At 34.9% G+C, this 14,642-nt stretch overlaps 2 protein-coding genes and 1 non-coding gene across 3 annotated transcripts; all 3 read right to left on the reverse strand.

Moving 5' to 3' along the window:
* Positions 1-6,254: 6,254 nt before the first annotated feature.
* On the reverse strand, positions 6,255-9,408 carry LOC107429891 (serine racemase). The gene is made up of 7 exons (XM_016040659.4): positions 9,269-9,408; positions 8,221-8,433; positions 7,988-8,074; positions 7,672-7,902; positions 7,146-7,219; positions 6,847-7,033; positions 6,255-6,667 (listed from the first exon to the last, which is right to left on the reverse strand). The coding sequence occupies exons 1-7, from the start codon at positions 9,325-9,327 to the stop codon at positions 6,421-6,423; spliced, it is 1,098 nt and encodes a 365-aa protein (XP_015896145.2). The 5' UTR covers positions 9,328-9,408; the 3' UTR covers positions 6,255-6,420.
* A 105-nt stretch (positions 9,409-9,513) lies between these two features.
* LOC107429892 (probable CoA ligase CCL9) lies at positions 9,514-14,126 on the reverse strand. Its single transcript, XM_048463813.2, has 4 exons — positions 13,708-14,126; positions 12,496-13,579; positions 11,715-11,818; positions 9,514-11,607 (listed from the first exon to the last, which is right to left on the reverse strand). The coding sequence occupies exons 1-4, from the start codon at positions 13,906-13,908 to the stop codon at positions 11,389-11,391; spliced, it is 1,608 nt and encodes a 535-aa protein (XP_048319770.1). The 5' UTR covers positions 13,909-14,126; the 3' UTR covers positions 9,514-11,388.
* On the reverse strand, positions 9,517-9,712 carry LOC112493501 (U2 spliceosomal RNA). Its single transcript, XR_003057983.2, has one exon. It is a non-coding gene; the product is annotated as a U2 spliceosomal RNA (small nuclear RNA).
* Positions 14,127-14,642: the final 516 nt, after the last annotated feature.

Consider the following 14,642-nt stretch of genomic DNA (forward strand, 5'->3'; position numbering starts at 1 on the left):
TTATGTTTGACGAAATAATTGATTATTACAAGATCATGTGACTCTTAACATCTGAGAGCAAGATCAGGTGATCATAACCACTATATATAATTTTTTTAGGATGAGAAAAAAAAAACTATATATATTTTTGCATTTTTGATTAGTTTATGTACTTTATGAATATGGAATCTCTTGGTTTGTACACCTTAAATCCTAATTTAAAATTTGCTAGTGTAAAGATCCAACTAAATAAAGATGAAAACCAAGCTCCAAAATAGGTGATAAATAATTACATTTTTTGACCCAGTTTTATTATTTTAATTTTTAAACAAGCAATATGGCCAAATAATTATATATATTGAATTCTTAATCATTTTTAAAATTCAAAGTCCTCTAGACAGCAAGAATTTGTTGCCAAATCGTTGTACCTCTTTTTTTTTTTTAACGATTTCTTAATTAGCAATCCTTCTTAATCTAGCCCATAAAGAGAGAAAATAGTATTAAAAAAAAAAGAAGAAAAAAGAAAAAAAATCTATCCTCTCTTTTCTTTTTAGCTGCAATATACTTTACAGTCATTAAAAAAAAATAAATACATATTTTATACATGTTTCATTTTTTTTTATATAAAAATATATGTTTCATTTTTATAATTGTGCTTTAATTAATTAGACAATTCATATCTAATTGCCTCTTTTTTAAAAAGTTAAAAAATAATTCAAAAAAAAAAAAAGTTAAAGGGCCCAACATACCCATTTCCATTCCCATCGTAGGTCCGAAATTCGTGCTACTAATCATGTGCCGCATTTCTCCACAGGCGCACATTAGCACCGGCCATAATTATTAGCGTGCACGAGATATTAAGCTGGACGTGTATATAACGTTTCTAGTCAAAATACAGCGAAATGGTTTTGTTACCGAACCCAACACAGGAAGGTAAAAGTTACAGTGACAAGCGGTGACAAAAGAACAGTAACTTTTACTTTTTGTCTCCCTTCAGACTCGTAAAATTGGTTAAAGTTAAAAACCCAGATATGTCTATTACTGTTACCCACATTGTAGGGCAAGTAAAAAGCCTTTGTTGTGGGACTCACGTAAGCTTCACGTGAGCTTCACGTGAATCTTTTAAACACTGTGACATAGAGGGGAAACTCAAGCTTCAATCTCAAGCATAATATTGATTGTAGATATGACTTTTAGTAACATATATAGACAATGGTTTTCTTGAATTGATTTGATTATGGTGTTGAAAAAAAATTAAAAAAAAAAAAAAAACTTATAACTATAGTTATTCTCTAAGTCCAGTAACAAAGTAACAAAGTTATTATCCTTTGGACAAAATTAGTTCCAATCCTCCATTTAAAATAAAAAATAACAAATAGTGATCATTTTGGTACAAAATTATAAATAAATTGAGTATTCAGAAAAAGGAAAAATCAATATAAGGAAAATATGTGTTTTCTAGTTTCTATCATTTTTAGTCAAAATTCATTAATAATACTAATCATTTTAACAATAATTGGCAAAAAATTCTAAGTCGATATGTTCATTGGTTTGAAGTCAATTTTTTAAGGTTTTGTTTGATATATTTCTGAAATGTTAATATGGATATGTATTTAGATAGCTTTTCCCAAGAGCCTTAGACTTTTAAAAAAGCTTAAAACCAAAAACAATTACTTGTAACTAGTGAATAAGCTTTTACTAAGAAGTAGAAGTTGTAAAGAAGCGGAAGTTGTAAAGAAGCGGTATAAAAAATTATCTTTAACAATACCTTGGTTTGGGCATGAAAATTATCAGCTGGTTGCCTTCTGTTCCTTGGATTTTTGTTTTCTTTCTTTTCCCAAATGATGCTTCAATGACCAAATTAAGGATCCCATTTAGTAGCATGACAGTGGGCAAAAGGAAAAAAAATTAAAAATAAAAATAAAGGAAAAACATTAATAAATAAATAAATAAACAAACAAAAGTTTATGTGGGGTGAGGTGGGTCATCTTTAAATATTCTAGTAGTTATCTAAGAGAAAGTCCAATTAAAAAAAGAAAAAAAAAGGGGGCTCTCTGAGTTAGTTCAATGTTTATTTTTACAGTTGTTCTCCATGAGAACATATAAGCATGCATGTGATATCCATAGGAAAATATTGAATGGAATTTGGAGGTGCAACAACAACCACCACCACTCTTTTTCTTTCTTCTTAGAGATTGTGCTTTTTGGGCACCAAGAAAATGACTACCACCTAAACAAGATTGCATGCATCTTACTAAGTACTGTTTTCTAGATTTGAATCATTAAAAAAATTGCACATGACTATTATGGAGAGCAACTAATTAAATCTATATATATATATATATATTTTAAAATAGTAGTAGTAGTAGTAGTTTTCCACTTATTATTTTAATATTCTAGGGTTGTCTTTTGGGGTTTTGGTTTTGAGTAAAATAATTTAAAGGGTGACAGAAGACATGGAAATTGTTTAAACATTAAGGGTCCCTCACTTACAATGCTTCCAAGCAAGACACACTCTGAAAGTTGGAGATGAGTGTGTTTAAAGGAAAAAGAAAAGAAGACCCATGATGATTTTCTATTAAGACTTCCAAAGTGTTATGATAAGATGGACTCAATCTCTCTTGAACTCGACACGTGTCAAATTGTTATTTGAGCCAAAAAAAGAAAAATTGGGCCTTCAATTTTCATTGTTTTTCAATTTTTAATTTTGATTTCCATTTTGACCAAGATTTTCGATTTTTTTTCAATTGACAACTTTAATTTTATTTCTAGTTTTAAGTTAAAAAATAATAAAAATTTTGGTCAAAATATAAATCCAAAGATATTATTAATTACAATTAAAAGCAATCAATTTTTTACACGCTCTCTCAAATATTATGTATGGACTTCATTTGACTTGATCTGCCGGCTATCAAAATTAATTTGAAGAAAAAGTGCATGAGACAAAAGCAGCTAACAACTTTTCCAAATGAGAAGGTTTTTTCTGTTTGCTTTTCTTGAGTGGCCTATTCATATATGGATATAGGAGAGAGTTTCTCTCACTAGGTTTCCTCTCTACTTGCTGTGGAAAACTCCCACCCCATGTGGCTTTTCTTTTTTTTTCTTTTTTTGACAAAGACTTTTTTTATATCAGTTTGAGCAATAAATTGTTTTAGCTGACAATGACAAAGACCAAACTTTGCTTTTGGTCCTTTTTTTGTTAGGTTTTTGCATTCAATTGCTTACCTCCAAAGCTCCGAAACCACTTGAGAGCCTTTTTTATCTTTTATTCTCTTTTAAATTCTCTTTTTTCATTAGTTCAAGGGCTTTGAAGGGTAGTAGGGAGAGTAGAGACTAATACAAAGACATGTTCAAATGTCAAGCACTCTAAAATCCCTTCACTCAAACTATTAATAGGGTTCTAAGAAATCTCATTTTGGAGTCCTCATAAGACACCTGAGTTGACAATTTTCATATCTGTTCTAAGATCAGGTTCTGAGTTTGGTCTATAAGGAAAAGAAATTAAAAAAAAAAAAAAAAAAAAGAAGAATAATAAGAAAATCTCCTTTGAGCATGATGAAAAGTTAAACATTAATTTCCACAGGCTCTTCATTTGAATTTAAACAATAATTCTTAAAACAGTGAAATTATATGCTTTGACACGCTTTGGATTGGGTGGGAGAAATAATTATTATAGTAGTATTATGTGGGTTAACTTAATGCTGGGGCAATTAGATAATATGTCTCTATCAAAGTGGGTTTTAGAGCAAAAAAATTTCAAATTTTTTATTTTTTTATTTTTTAGTTTTTCATTTTCAAACACTGTAAGATGGAGAGACTAAAGAACCATGTTTTGGTAGAGACAAAAGTGATCATTGGCTTTCAGCTTCCATCACATGGAGGCAAAAAATGTCTGTTATTAGTTGGCTCTACTGCTACTACTTGATTTCAACCATTTTTCTTTGTTTCCAAAAAAATGTAATGGTCATAGCTTAATTAATATTTAATAAAGTAGGTCCAAAGATATTTCTCAATTCAAGTTAACGCGATAATTGGTGCTTTGAAAGCATCAACAAGCGGTTTTGATGCATATAAATAAAAATATCAGGTATATAGATTTAAACTCAAAGAGCTATCAATAGCAAAATTTTGGCTGATGGGGCTGACCCAAATGACAATATTTAACTAATTATATTTTTAGCAAAGCAATTAACAATTACATTTACACCACAAAACACATCAACAACCCTTAAATCAATGTTAGGGGCTTTGAACATTTCTTATTAAGTTCTCACAAGGATTACTAATAGCAATTTTTTTTTTTTTTTGTGTGTGGGTCTTATACAGAATTTAAAGTGTCACATGAGCATCCCTTTAATCATTCACTTTGCCTGCTAGTTGCATGGTAGTATTATTTGATGGGGTATGTGTTCACTTTCTGCTGATGCTGCTCATTTTGATGATAACCCATGGAAAATGTTCATGTGGTAGACATGTACTTTCATTAATTGCACAAACTTTATAAGGGAATGGCAATTCTTGTCTATGTCATTATGAATACACCTACTGTGACAAAAGACAGGAACAAGACAGCTTTAAATATTTAGAAAGAAAAATACACACGCGTGCACACACGGATATATACACAGAGAGAGAGAGAGAGAGAGGAAAAAAAGTTATTATTCACCTTCCATTCCGGCAAAAGACTTATAAACGAGCTTGCACTTATGGATCTTGAGCTTATCTGGAGGCTATGAACAGAAAATGACCCACTATTTCAATGAAACTGAGGCATGTCCTTGAATCCTAACAATTGCAATGGGGTTGGTTAAACAAATTGCATATTGTTACGTTGATATAAATATAGTGATAGATCCATCTCCCAACAGCTTTAATAATCTTGTAGGAAAGAGTAATAATTCAATTTTGATACCAAAGTTATTGTTTCACAAGGTTAAAAAACATTCAAGCCTATATGGGAGGGGCAATGTTGATATCAACAGTTTTAAGTTTGTTTTATGGGAACAGTGATTCAAAACTCATGCGCATAATCCTTTACCATGTGGCCAATTCATAAAAGCATTTTTGGCTGCTTGACAGACCACCATAATGAAAATCTACTGTTTTTTTTTTTTTCGGGTCCTTTGTTTTCCAAATTTAAGAATATTTTCCAAGATATAGGATTTATTGTTCAGCAAAAGGACTCCTATTTACTGAATATCAAGGTGGAACTTGACCATATTCAAATTTACAACTCTTCTTCACTAAACTTATCATTATTAGGAGCTCAGAGTGGTCCCAATTAATTCCCTGCAGAGAGAGTTAGAAAGATTTAGTGATAAGGTATACAACTTTTGGGCCAGTGTAGAATTTGAATCAATTTAATGGTAAGAATAAGGTAAATGAGACTTTAACAGAGTTTGGTGGGATAGGGCTGTGAGAGTGGCTGCCAGTTGCCCACAACATACACTTATGCAAGGAATTCAGTGCATAATTAATGCCACTAATGCAGCAAAAATTAGAGTCCTCCTGGACTTTTTTTTTTTAATTACTTTTTTGGGTCCTAAAAATATGTATTTGACTGAATAAGTTGCATCAGAGGTAATTTATTGATTTTCACTTGCATCCAGATTGATTTTATTCCTGCTTTCGAAGTATCCAATACCATAATAATGGTACTAGAGTAGATGAAAGGTTACACTATGGAATTTTCTCATTGGAATTGCAAATTTTAATCATTTTTTTTTTTTAGTTTGCTAAAACGTCAAATCAAAAGTAGGAAATATAATGGTGCCAAATATTCAAAAAGTAAAAGGAGAAAAAAAGGAAAAAAAGAAAAAGAAAAAAAGATAGCCATGTAACGGATTTGCGGGCTAATATTAGAAACCCTAAAGGCATAAACTTGATCCTACTTTAATTAATGGGTTTGTTAACTTCGCAGTTTAAAATTCCATAAGTTTTAAAGTAACAAAATATTGGTTCTTAAATCAAAAGTGGTCCTGAAGTTTGGACTCTGCCACTATGCATTTAGTTCTTTGTGCTTGATGGTTTGCCTCTTTCACTGCAAGATGTCATTCCTTTATGGAAGATTTTAAAACCAAAAAACATAGTTCGAAAACAACATTTGCCTGAAATTAAAAACACCTCATGTTAATTTCGTACGCCCTGCATCACCTACCCCTAAATAGTTGGAAAATTTTGTATGCAACCATTGTATGGATGATCTAGGAGAATGGTTGATGTGGTATCCGCTCCCCAAAATAAAAATTAAAAAAAAAAAGAAAAAGGAAACCGTCTATTTTAAAAAGTCATTACCAACTTTGAATGCGTAATGGAAGCGCTAAAGCTGTCAATTGTTTACACAATAGATAAGATTACACAAGGGTTTCATTACATTGTGGATTGAAGCATCATTACTTTGGGAAAAATTCAGTTTCAGAAAAAAGCAAACTAAAATAGCCGTCACTTTTTGAATGAATCCCATAGAACACCCAAATCTATATTGCCTCCAGAGAGTACAATTCCAATGTGATTGCAATCCTTCCAAGCAAGATTGTTCTTGAAACTATCGGATAAAACAGCAGCTAGGCCTATTGCTCCACTGGGTTCAACAGCAACCTTGAGAATTTCATAACAGAGTTTCGTGGCTTCTATTATCTCCTTGTCATCCACAGTTATAACGTCATCAACCAAATCTCGTACGATTGGCCTACTCCAATGAAAATGTGTATTGAAGATAAGGTAATTTGTTACATAAAGATAAACCGACACAAGATAAAGCATGTGGAAGCATATTTTATAAAGGGCTAGGAAGGAAATTCGTTACCGACAAAATGTGAAGTAAAGCTTAAATGCATTGATTAGTAACATAAGATATTTTCCTTTTACCAGGTTAGATCACCAAGAAAAGCTCGAAGCCCATCTGCTATGGTATTGGTGTGTGGCAATATTATTCTTTTACCAGCTGCTTTTGATTGAGCTGCATCATTGGCTCCTGTAGGTTCTGCAGCTATAACTCTAATGGCAGGGTTGATGGACTTGGCAGCTAAAGCCATTCCTGATATCAAACCACCTCCTACATATTTTTAATATCAGCGAAGAGAAAGAAAAAGAAAACTCAATGACATTAATATGAAGGAACAAGAATGGTGGAACTAATTTTGACACTTTAATGCAACAAAACAGACCACTTATGGGAACTATGATGGTGTCTACTTGTGGAGCTTGCTCCAGAAGCTCCAATGCTATAGTACCCTGCCCACTGCAAGAACAATTAAACGCATCATAAGACCGCAATGCATTAACATAAAAGGAGAATGTCCAAATTTATTTTAAAAAAAATTTTTTTAATGCATTTTTTAAAATAAATTTAGACTTATAGAAGAAGGGTTAGACATACTAAGCTAACCAGGGCATTCTCCCAATAAGATTTACAGCAATAAACATGATACGTTTTGACAGTATAAACTTTATATAAATTATGAAAAGAAGGAAGCTGTGTAAATCTTTGATGATTGGACATCCTCAAATCCAAAAGACTTTATTTCATCAACCCATTTGCCTCATCTTAATTTATATAAGCAGTGCAGAATCAGTATCAATGATGCTTGTACATTAGAATAACAAGCCTATTGCTGTCAGAAGGCCTCTACACTTTCCTCAACTAGGGGAAAAATCTTAAAGAGGTATAGTCAAAATAAAGTCACCTTATACCTTATAATGCGCCTATCATTGTAAGGATGTAGAAGAACTGCACCAGTTTCTTGCAACACCTTAGCTGCAGTACTCTCTCTTGACTGCATTGTGGCCTCACTCCAGATAACCTGACCGCCGTAACGCATAACATTCTCAACTTTACATTTTGGAGCATTTTTAGGTATAACTATATAAGCAGCGATTCCCCGCAGATTTGCAGCCAAAGCCAGTGCTGCTGCATGATTACCACTATATTTGTAGTTAAGATCGGGGGATAATTACACATGTGAACCAAAGAAAATAGTTATAAGATACAAATGACCCCAGAGCAGACCTGCTGTGTGTTACAACCCCTTTAGCAGCCTGAGCATCGTCAAGTGAAAAAACTGCATTGCAAGCACCTCTAATTTTGAAAGCACCACTGTTCAACCATAAAGAGAAAAGAAAAAAAGCCTTTAAATTTTGATTGAAACCTGACAGAATTCCAAACCCAACAAGAAGGAGACCAAACATCACTTGAAAAACATATCCTAAGACTTTCCAATCAACTGCTATAGAGTCTCTCACCCCTTTTGAAATAGTTCAGATTTGAAAAAGAGCCGCTTTCCTGAAAGAGTATTTAAAGATTCAGAGGACAGGACAGGAGTTTTGTGTATGAATGGCTTGATGCGGGTTTCTGCTTCCTTTATGGAGCTAATATCAGCCGCATATTTTTCCTCACTTATTTGGTTCTCCAATTCCATCTTAACACCAAATATAGGAGCAACCCTCCTTTTAAATCTGTGAAGAAACAAATTCAAAAACTTTGATAAGTCCAGTAACAATCTAAAAATGTCTTGATTTCAACCATTACTCTTAAGCAAGGAAATAATTACGTTTAAAGATACTTTTAAGAGTTTCTTATGTGTGACAAGTTAAAAATAAGTTCACCTTCAAAAACGGCCACAAAGTTCCATAGAAACTAAAACATACACACAATACTTTTATTCCCCTCTCCCCACCCACCTAAGAAGATATGAACACATTACTCGCAATGAAATGCCTTACATCTTTCAAATTGGTGTAATATTTTCTTCCCAAACTGAAATTAGAACATAATCCCGACCATAAAGGCCAAACCCCAAACTGAAATGGCACCTGACATGCTAGAAATTCAAGGATTTCATATCAGATGTACACAGAGCTGGTGAAGCAAAATGCTTGCACATTGTTTCCGAGTGAATTAATGTTCTATAAAAATTGCAACTTACAACTACATTGAAGTAGAAGCTTTCCAATATTTGTAAGTTCACAGCACAAAAGATGATAAATCACCCAAGTTTCTAGGTAGAAATGAAAGCACGCATTAATAAACCCACCATAATCAGGACAATCCTGTTTCCTAGATTTAAGGGATTTTACAGATATGATGAATTCGTTAAGCATTCCTAAATTATGAAACAAAAGCATTGCAGCTATTAGAACAAAATAATTTTCGTGGGTGTCTCTCTAATCAAATTTAGGTTTAAATGGGTCACATATTTCAACTAAAATACAACTAGGAAAACCTAAAATGAATGCAAAAATCAATCAAAACCCATCAAACCTTTCACTACAGTAAGAAAGTCAAACATACCCGATGGTACCCCACGAAGCGCATTGAAAGGATCCAAATGTGCAAAACTGACCCGCCATGGCTGAACATGGGGCATCGAAGATTTTCCACTTCCTACTGTTTTACTAAATGAAATAGTCCAAAAAACGCTCATTAGCAATGACTTTCCGTACTTGAGCAAGATAAGATGTTGCACTTTCGTCTATCAATTTTTCACAACAATTTATAAACAATAATAAAATTCTGACGAAAAAGTTCGAACTAAATTGGTAGGGTGAGCCAGGCCCGAGCTGTAGTGCAACGCTTGGGCGACTCTCGAAGGCCCACAGTAGCAAGCTACTGCTTTGGCCCTCCCCAATAAAACATTAATTTAATATCGTGTGGACCATTGGCCCACGTATCAGATATTAAACTGATAAGAACAGATACTACACTTGATCTTAGCCAAAAGGCCGAGAAAGGTATGCTTTGACCATTCGTTCCCTTCTCCTTTTATAGCTCTAACTTGCTTAGCGTTTTTCCTAAATTATGGATGTGGGATTTCCTGAAATTCTGACACCTCAAAAAAAGCCTTTGTTTGCTATACACGATTGCCAACGGCAATGTGACACGCTCTTTGTTTAGGAAAGTACAGCAAAGCAGCATACGGATTGAGTTTCCTTTTTTTTTTTTTTTTTTTTTTTAATTTTTTTTTGGTCCCTTGTTTGGTACTTCCTTATTTCAATATCACAAAATCAATAAAACGTGACATGCTTTGGCAGGCAGGCAAGACAAGCTGAATCGGTGATGACTTGGATTCGAGCATTAATAATGACATCATATGTGGCAATTTTTCCATTGTGGTTTACCACAGCCTAGAATCATCAAATCAAACACAGGGATTATTAAAAAAAAAAAAAAATGTGTATCATTGCCTTTGAAAAAATTGTAACGTCTTTTAATCTTTTGAAAGAAGGTACAATTATGGAAAAAGGTCCAAAGTTATACACCAAACTTAAATTGACCCTTGAGTATACCCAAGAGCCAAAAGAAAGATCAAACTAGTCAATAGAAAAAAGTTGAGTCTGGATTCCGTAGAACAGTTTGTTCCTGTTACTTGTGCATTGGTCAAGTGAGCCATAAATACTCATCGAAAGCAATCAAATGCCTTCACGTTTCATTGCACAAATGGTCTTCTGTAAAATCCATGAAATGGCAATTGGCTGTCTAGTAGGGTAGTTCTTAGAGCCTCAAGGTTCATGGTCATGTAGTTAAGGTCCTAAGCAAATTGCCTTCTAAATGTGCGGAGGGATAACTATATCCAATGCAATTTTTGAGTATATTTTCTAAATCCAATCATCAATATTAAAGTGCCTTGAAAAGGTTCACACTTACATACCAGTTGGGCGCGTCTTAGTAAAGGTGGTCCTCCAAATAAACTTTAAGCATATATACAGTAGCACATTGTTTTGGTTGCTCTACAGTCATCTTCCAAAACCGTAGATTTATACATGATTATTAATCAAAGACAAATCATGAAACTTGATGATGACTCTTGATCCGCTTTGTTTTTTTGTTTTTTTATTTTTATTTTGTTTTTTTTTGAAAGGTTACTGTATCACTGGAATGTTTTCAGGAAATATAATAATCATGATGTAGAAAAATTATAGTTGCCCCACCCAAGAAAAAAAAAAAAATGATCGAAAAGAATCATGAAAGAACAAGGTAGCATAAGAGTGACTAGATCAAGGCTTATTTTATTGAGTCTAGTCAGCATCTCTTGAATCGTTTGTGAAGTTTGTGTATCATGTACATCAGACGAATAAAATCAAGATCTCAATCCCTATTGTTCCAAGGACGAATATGTCACTGATGTCGATTAGCCAAAAAGGGCCAAAAAAAAAAAAAAAAATCACAATGACAATGAGAATAAGCTTTTGTTTCATTAATTTCTCTTATTTAACAAACTATTAACATTTCTTCTTGTAATCCACTCGAGCAACCAGTGAAAAATGCTACATTTAATATCAAGTTTGAAAATGGAGGGAAATGAGGAAATGCTAGAAAATTTTGGAACTATGGAATTGCTTAATCATCAATGTTTCATTTCAGTAAATCAATAGAAATATGTGGGCAAACAAAATGAGTCACTGAAAAGTAGATTAAGCACCAAACTTTGGAACTTTGGCAGTGGAGATTTGAGCAAGGAAATGCTCCGCCACAATCCGACGTTGGATTTTCCCGGTCGCAGTTTTCGGTAAAGAGTCAGTGATGAAAACCTTCTTGGGAACCTTGAAAGAAGCGAGGTTTTGCTTGCAAAATCTCAGCACCTCTGCCTCGTCTATGTTTACCTCTTCCCTTGGAATTATGGCACAGTTAATCTGCAATTGAGCAGGAACATAAACATTTAGAGATGGGTTCTAGCATTAATTTACAATAATCTGAATGTATTTTTCAAATGTTTTGGCTAAATGCAATGTGTACCAACCTCTTCGCCATACTTATCATCAGGGACTCCAAAAGCCACTGCCTGAGCAATATCAGGATGAGATAAAAGCACCGCGTCTACCTCAATTGGTGATATCTTCTCCCCTGAAAAACCCAAAAAAAAAAAAAAAGGTAAATTTTAACCACTTGCACTGACTGATGACCAATGAGTACAAAAAGGCAATCAAGTTGCATGTCATATTCAATGCACAAGCAGGAAGATATTGTGATGTGCAATACCACAAATAAGAATTCTTAGAGAAAAAGAGAAAAAAGGGTGTCAAAAGCAATGTTTGATAAACCAAGGTAAAGGCGTTTATTCCACATCTTTGAGTGGGAGACTATCATGAAGATGAAAAGACCCAAATTTAATATTAACATGGTTTATAAAATCCCAACAGTGAAAAGAACCAAACAGCGGCAAAATTCAAGGTCGGTGTGGTAGGGTCGGTTTTGGACGAGTTCTATGTATGCAAGAAAACTTACGAGCTGTTTACAAGAAAACTTACGAGCTGTTTATACTTACAAAATTGCCAAAAGCAATCTTTCTTTGAACCTTGTCAAACACCTAACCAGCTATAACACAAAGCGAAGAAAAATTCTAACCCATAAACATTCAACAAACCAATTAAAATCTTATGCCAACAAAGACAATGCATCCCTACGCGTCATTTGAAATTCGAAGTCATCAAATTATAATGCATGCAAATGAAATTTTTAATCCACACAAAACACTACTTCCATGAAAAAATATTAAAAGAATTATAAGAAAAATTGAATACCTCCACGATTAATGAGCTCCTTGATCCGACCCACAAGATGCAAATACCCATCTTCGTCAAAAAAACCGACGTCCCCGGTGTGGAACCACCCGAATTGGAATGCTGCCTTGTTAGCTTCCGGGTTGTTCTTGTAACCTTTTGTCACATTTGGACCTCTAATACACACCTCACCATTAACTTTCGGCTGCTGAACGACACCGTTTACGTCCAGTATCGCCATTTCTTGACCCACGGGTTTCCCAACCGACCCGGGTTTGTGATCGCCATCTTCGGGTAACGGGTTCGAAGCCATGAGATGAGATGCCTCGGTCATCGCGTAAGCCTCCAGGACCGGCGCGCCGAATGACTCCTCTAGCCGAGCTAGTATGGATGGTGCCAGCGAGGCACTGCAGCTCCGGATAAAGCGCAGTTTGGGGTAAGCCGGCTCGGGCTTGGTGAGATGGCGATCGAGAATGATCTGATGAATCGTAGGGACGGCGGTGTACCAAGTGGCGTTGTAATTGAACATGTCAGACCAAAACGTCGAAGCCGAGAATCGTCCGGCGGCTGGGAGAGCCACCGCGGCTCCAGCGACGAGTGAACTCAGTAAACCGGCGATCAATCCATGGACGTGAAACAAAGGGAGGACGATTACAGTTGAGTCCGATTCAGTGAGTTTGTAAACCGATTTAATGTTCAAGACGGAAGACGCCAAATTGAGCTGAGTCAGAGGCACTCCTTTAGGACGACTCGTGGTGCCAGAGGTGTGGAGGAAGAGTGCCACGTCGGACGGGTCATTGACGAGTTTGGAAACCGAGTCGAGGCTCGAGTCTCCAGCAGAAGCAACGACAACCGTCGAAGAAGAAGAAGAAGAGAGCTGGATACGACGAGTCGTATCGGCTTCGACAGAGAGCGTGGCGGTCACGTGAGGAATGCCGAGCTTGGAAGCGGCGGTTACAGCCGAGTGAACGCCATCCTGAGACGTAATGAGAAGCTTGGATTCGGAATCGGAGATATAGAACTCGAACTCCTCGGCCGTGTAAGCCGCGTTCAACGGTGCCGCTGTGGCTCTACATCTGATCACAGCCAGAAACATCACTACAAACTGCAACCAAAAAAAAAAAAAAAAAAAATCACTGTTTGATTACCGAGAAAACCAAGGGGGAGGGGGGGTGGGGAAAAAGAAGCCTTCAGAAATTTGTAACGCATGTATAAATATATATATATATACACCTCGACGGAGTTGGGGAAGGTGAGAGCGACTACATCGCCGTGACCGATACCGGAAGCGATTAAAAGAGAAGCGGCGTGATCCACAATCTCCTGCAATTGCGCGTGTGTCAAATCGAACTTGCCGGAAGCTGAAATAGCTCGCCGGTCGGAGAATTCCGAAGCCGTCCTTTTCAACAAACCTGTGAGGCTCAGATTTTCCATTTTTTTTCCTTTTAATTTTTGGAATAATAAATCTCTCTTTGAAAATGAAAAATGAGAAATTTGAGAGAGAAATAAATAAAATAAAATAATGAAAGAGATGGATAAAAATGGAGAGAAAAAAGGAATTAAAATAGAAAAATAATTGGATTTTATGAGGACCACGGCGAAGAGGTTTTTTGGTTTTATAGGATTCTGGAAGGTAGCGTGGTGAAGGGTGGGGGTTGGGATGCGGTGGAGGCTTGAAGGAAGGTCAAGTTGATTAGACACGTGGCCCTTATTGACGGTCAGTTTGAGTGTGCCGCACCTCGAGAGGTGTGCCCTCCAGGCTTCACCTGGTGACTCTTGTTCTCGTATTTTTAACACGTGAACTCAGCACTGTGGATGGAATTTCCCTGGAAATCAATTGTGCCGGTTCGATGCGTTGGATGCAGTTTTTGGTCGACGGTGATGGATGGATAGGATATTAGATATGGGGAAAAATAGATTAAAATACATTTATTTTTCTATTTTGAAAGTGAAAATTTTAATATTAATCAAATGATTTACGAGAAAAGTGAATAATTATAAATAATTTATTATTAATAAAAATTATTAAAAATATATATTTTTGATAAAATTATTTATTAATTATAATATATATAATTATTATTAAAATTTATATTATATTTTATAAATATTATTTTAATATCATATAAAATTATTAAATGGTTAAAAATTAATAATTTTTTTTTCAT

The sequence above is a fragment of the Ziziphus jujuba genome, chromosome 6 (genome assembly GCF_031755915.1).
Source record: "Ziziphus jujuba cultivar Dongzao chromosome 6, ASM3175591v1".
Classification (NCBI taxonomy): domain Eukaryota; kingdom Viridiplantae; phylum Streptophyta; class Magnoliopsida; order Rosales; family Rhamnaceae; genus Ziziphus; species Ziziphus jujuba.

Bases quoted from the DNA above. Each gene is read 5' to 3' on its own strand.
- LOC107429891 (XM_016040659.4), bottom strand. From the start codon at position 9,327: ATGGCGGGTCAGTTTTGCACATTTGGATCCTTTCAATGCGCTTCGTGG. The intron at 8,434-9,268 runs GTATGTTTGACT...GTTTCTTCACAG, and splicing joins GCTTCGTGGGGTACCATCGG to ATTTAAAAGGAGGGTTGCTC. The intron at 7,034-7,145 runs GTCTGTTTTGTT...AAAAATATGTAG, and splicing joins CATCATAGTTCCCATAAGTG to GAGGTGGTTTGATATCAGGA.
- LOC107429892 (XM_048463813.2), bottom strand. From the start codon at position 13,908: ATGGAAAATCTGAGCCTCACAGGTTTGTTGAAAAGGACGGCTTCGGAA. The intron at 13,580-13,707 runs GTGTATATATAT...TTTTGGTTGCAG, and splicing joins CCTTCCCCAACTCCGTCGAG to TTTGTAGTGATGTTTCTGGC. The intron at 11,819-12,495 runs GTATTCAATTTT...TGGGTTTTTCAG, and splicing joins GGAGCTCATTAATCGTGGAG to GGGAGAAGATATCACCAATT.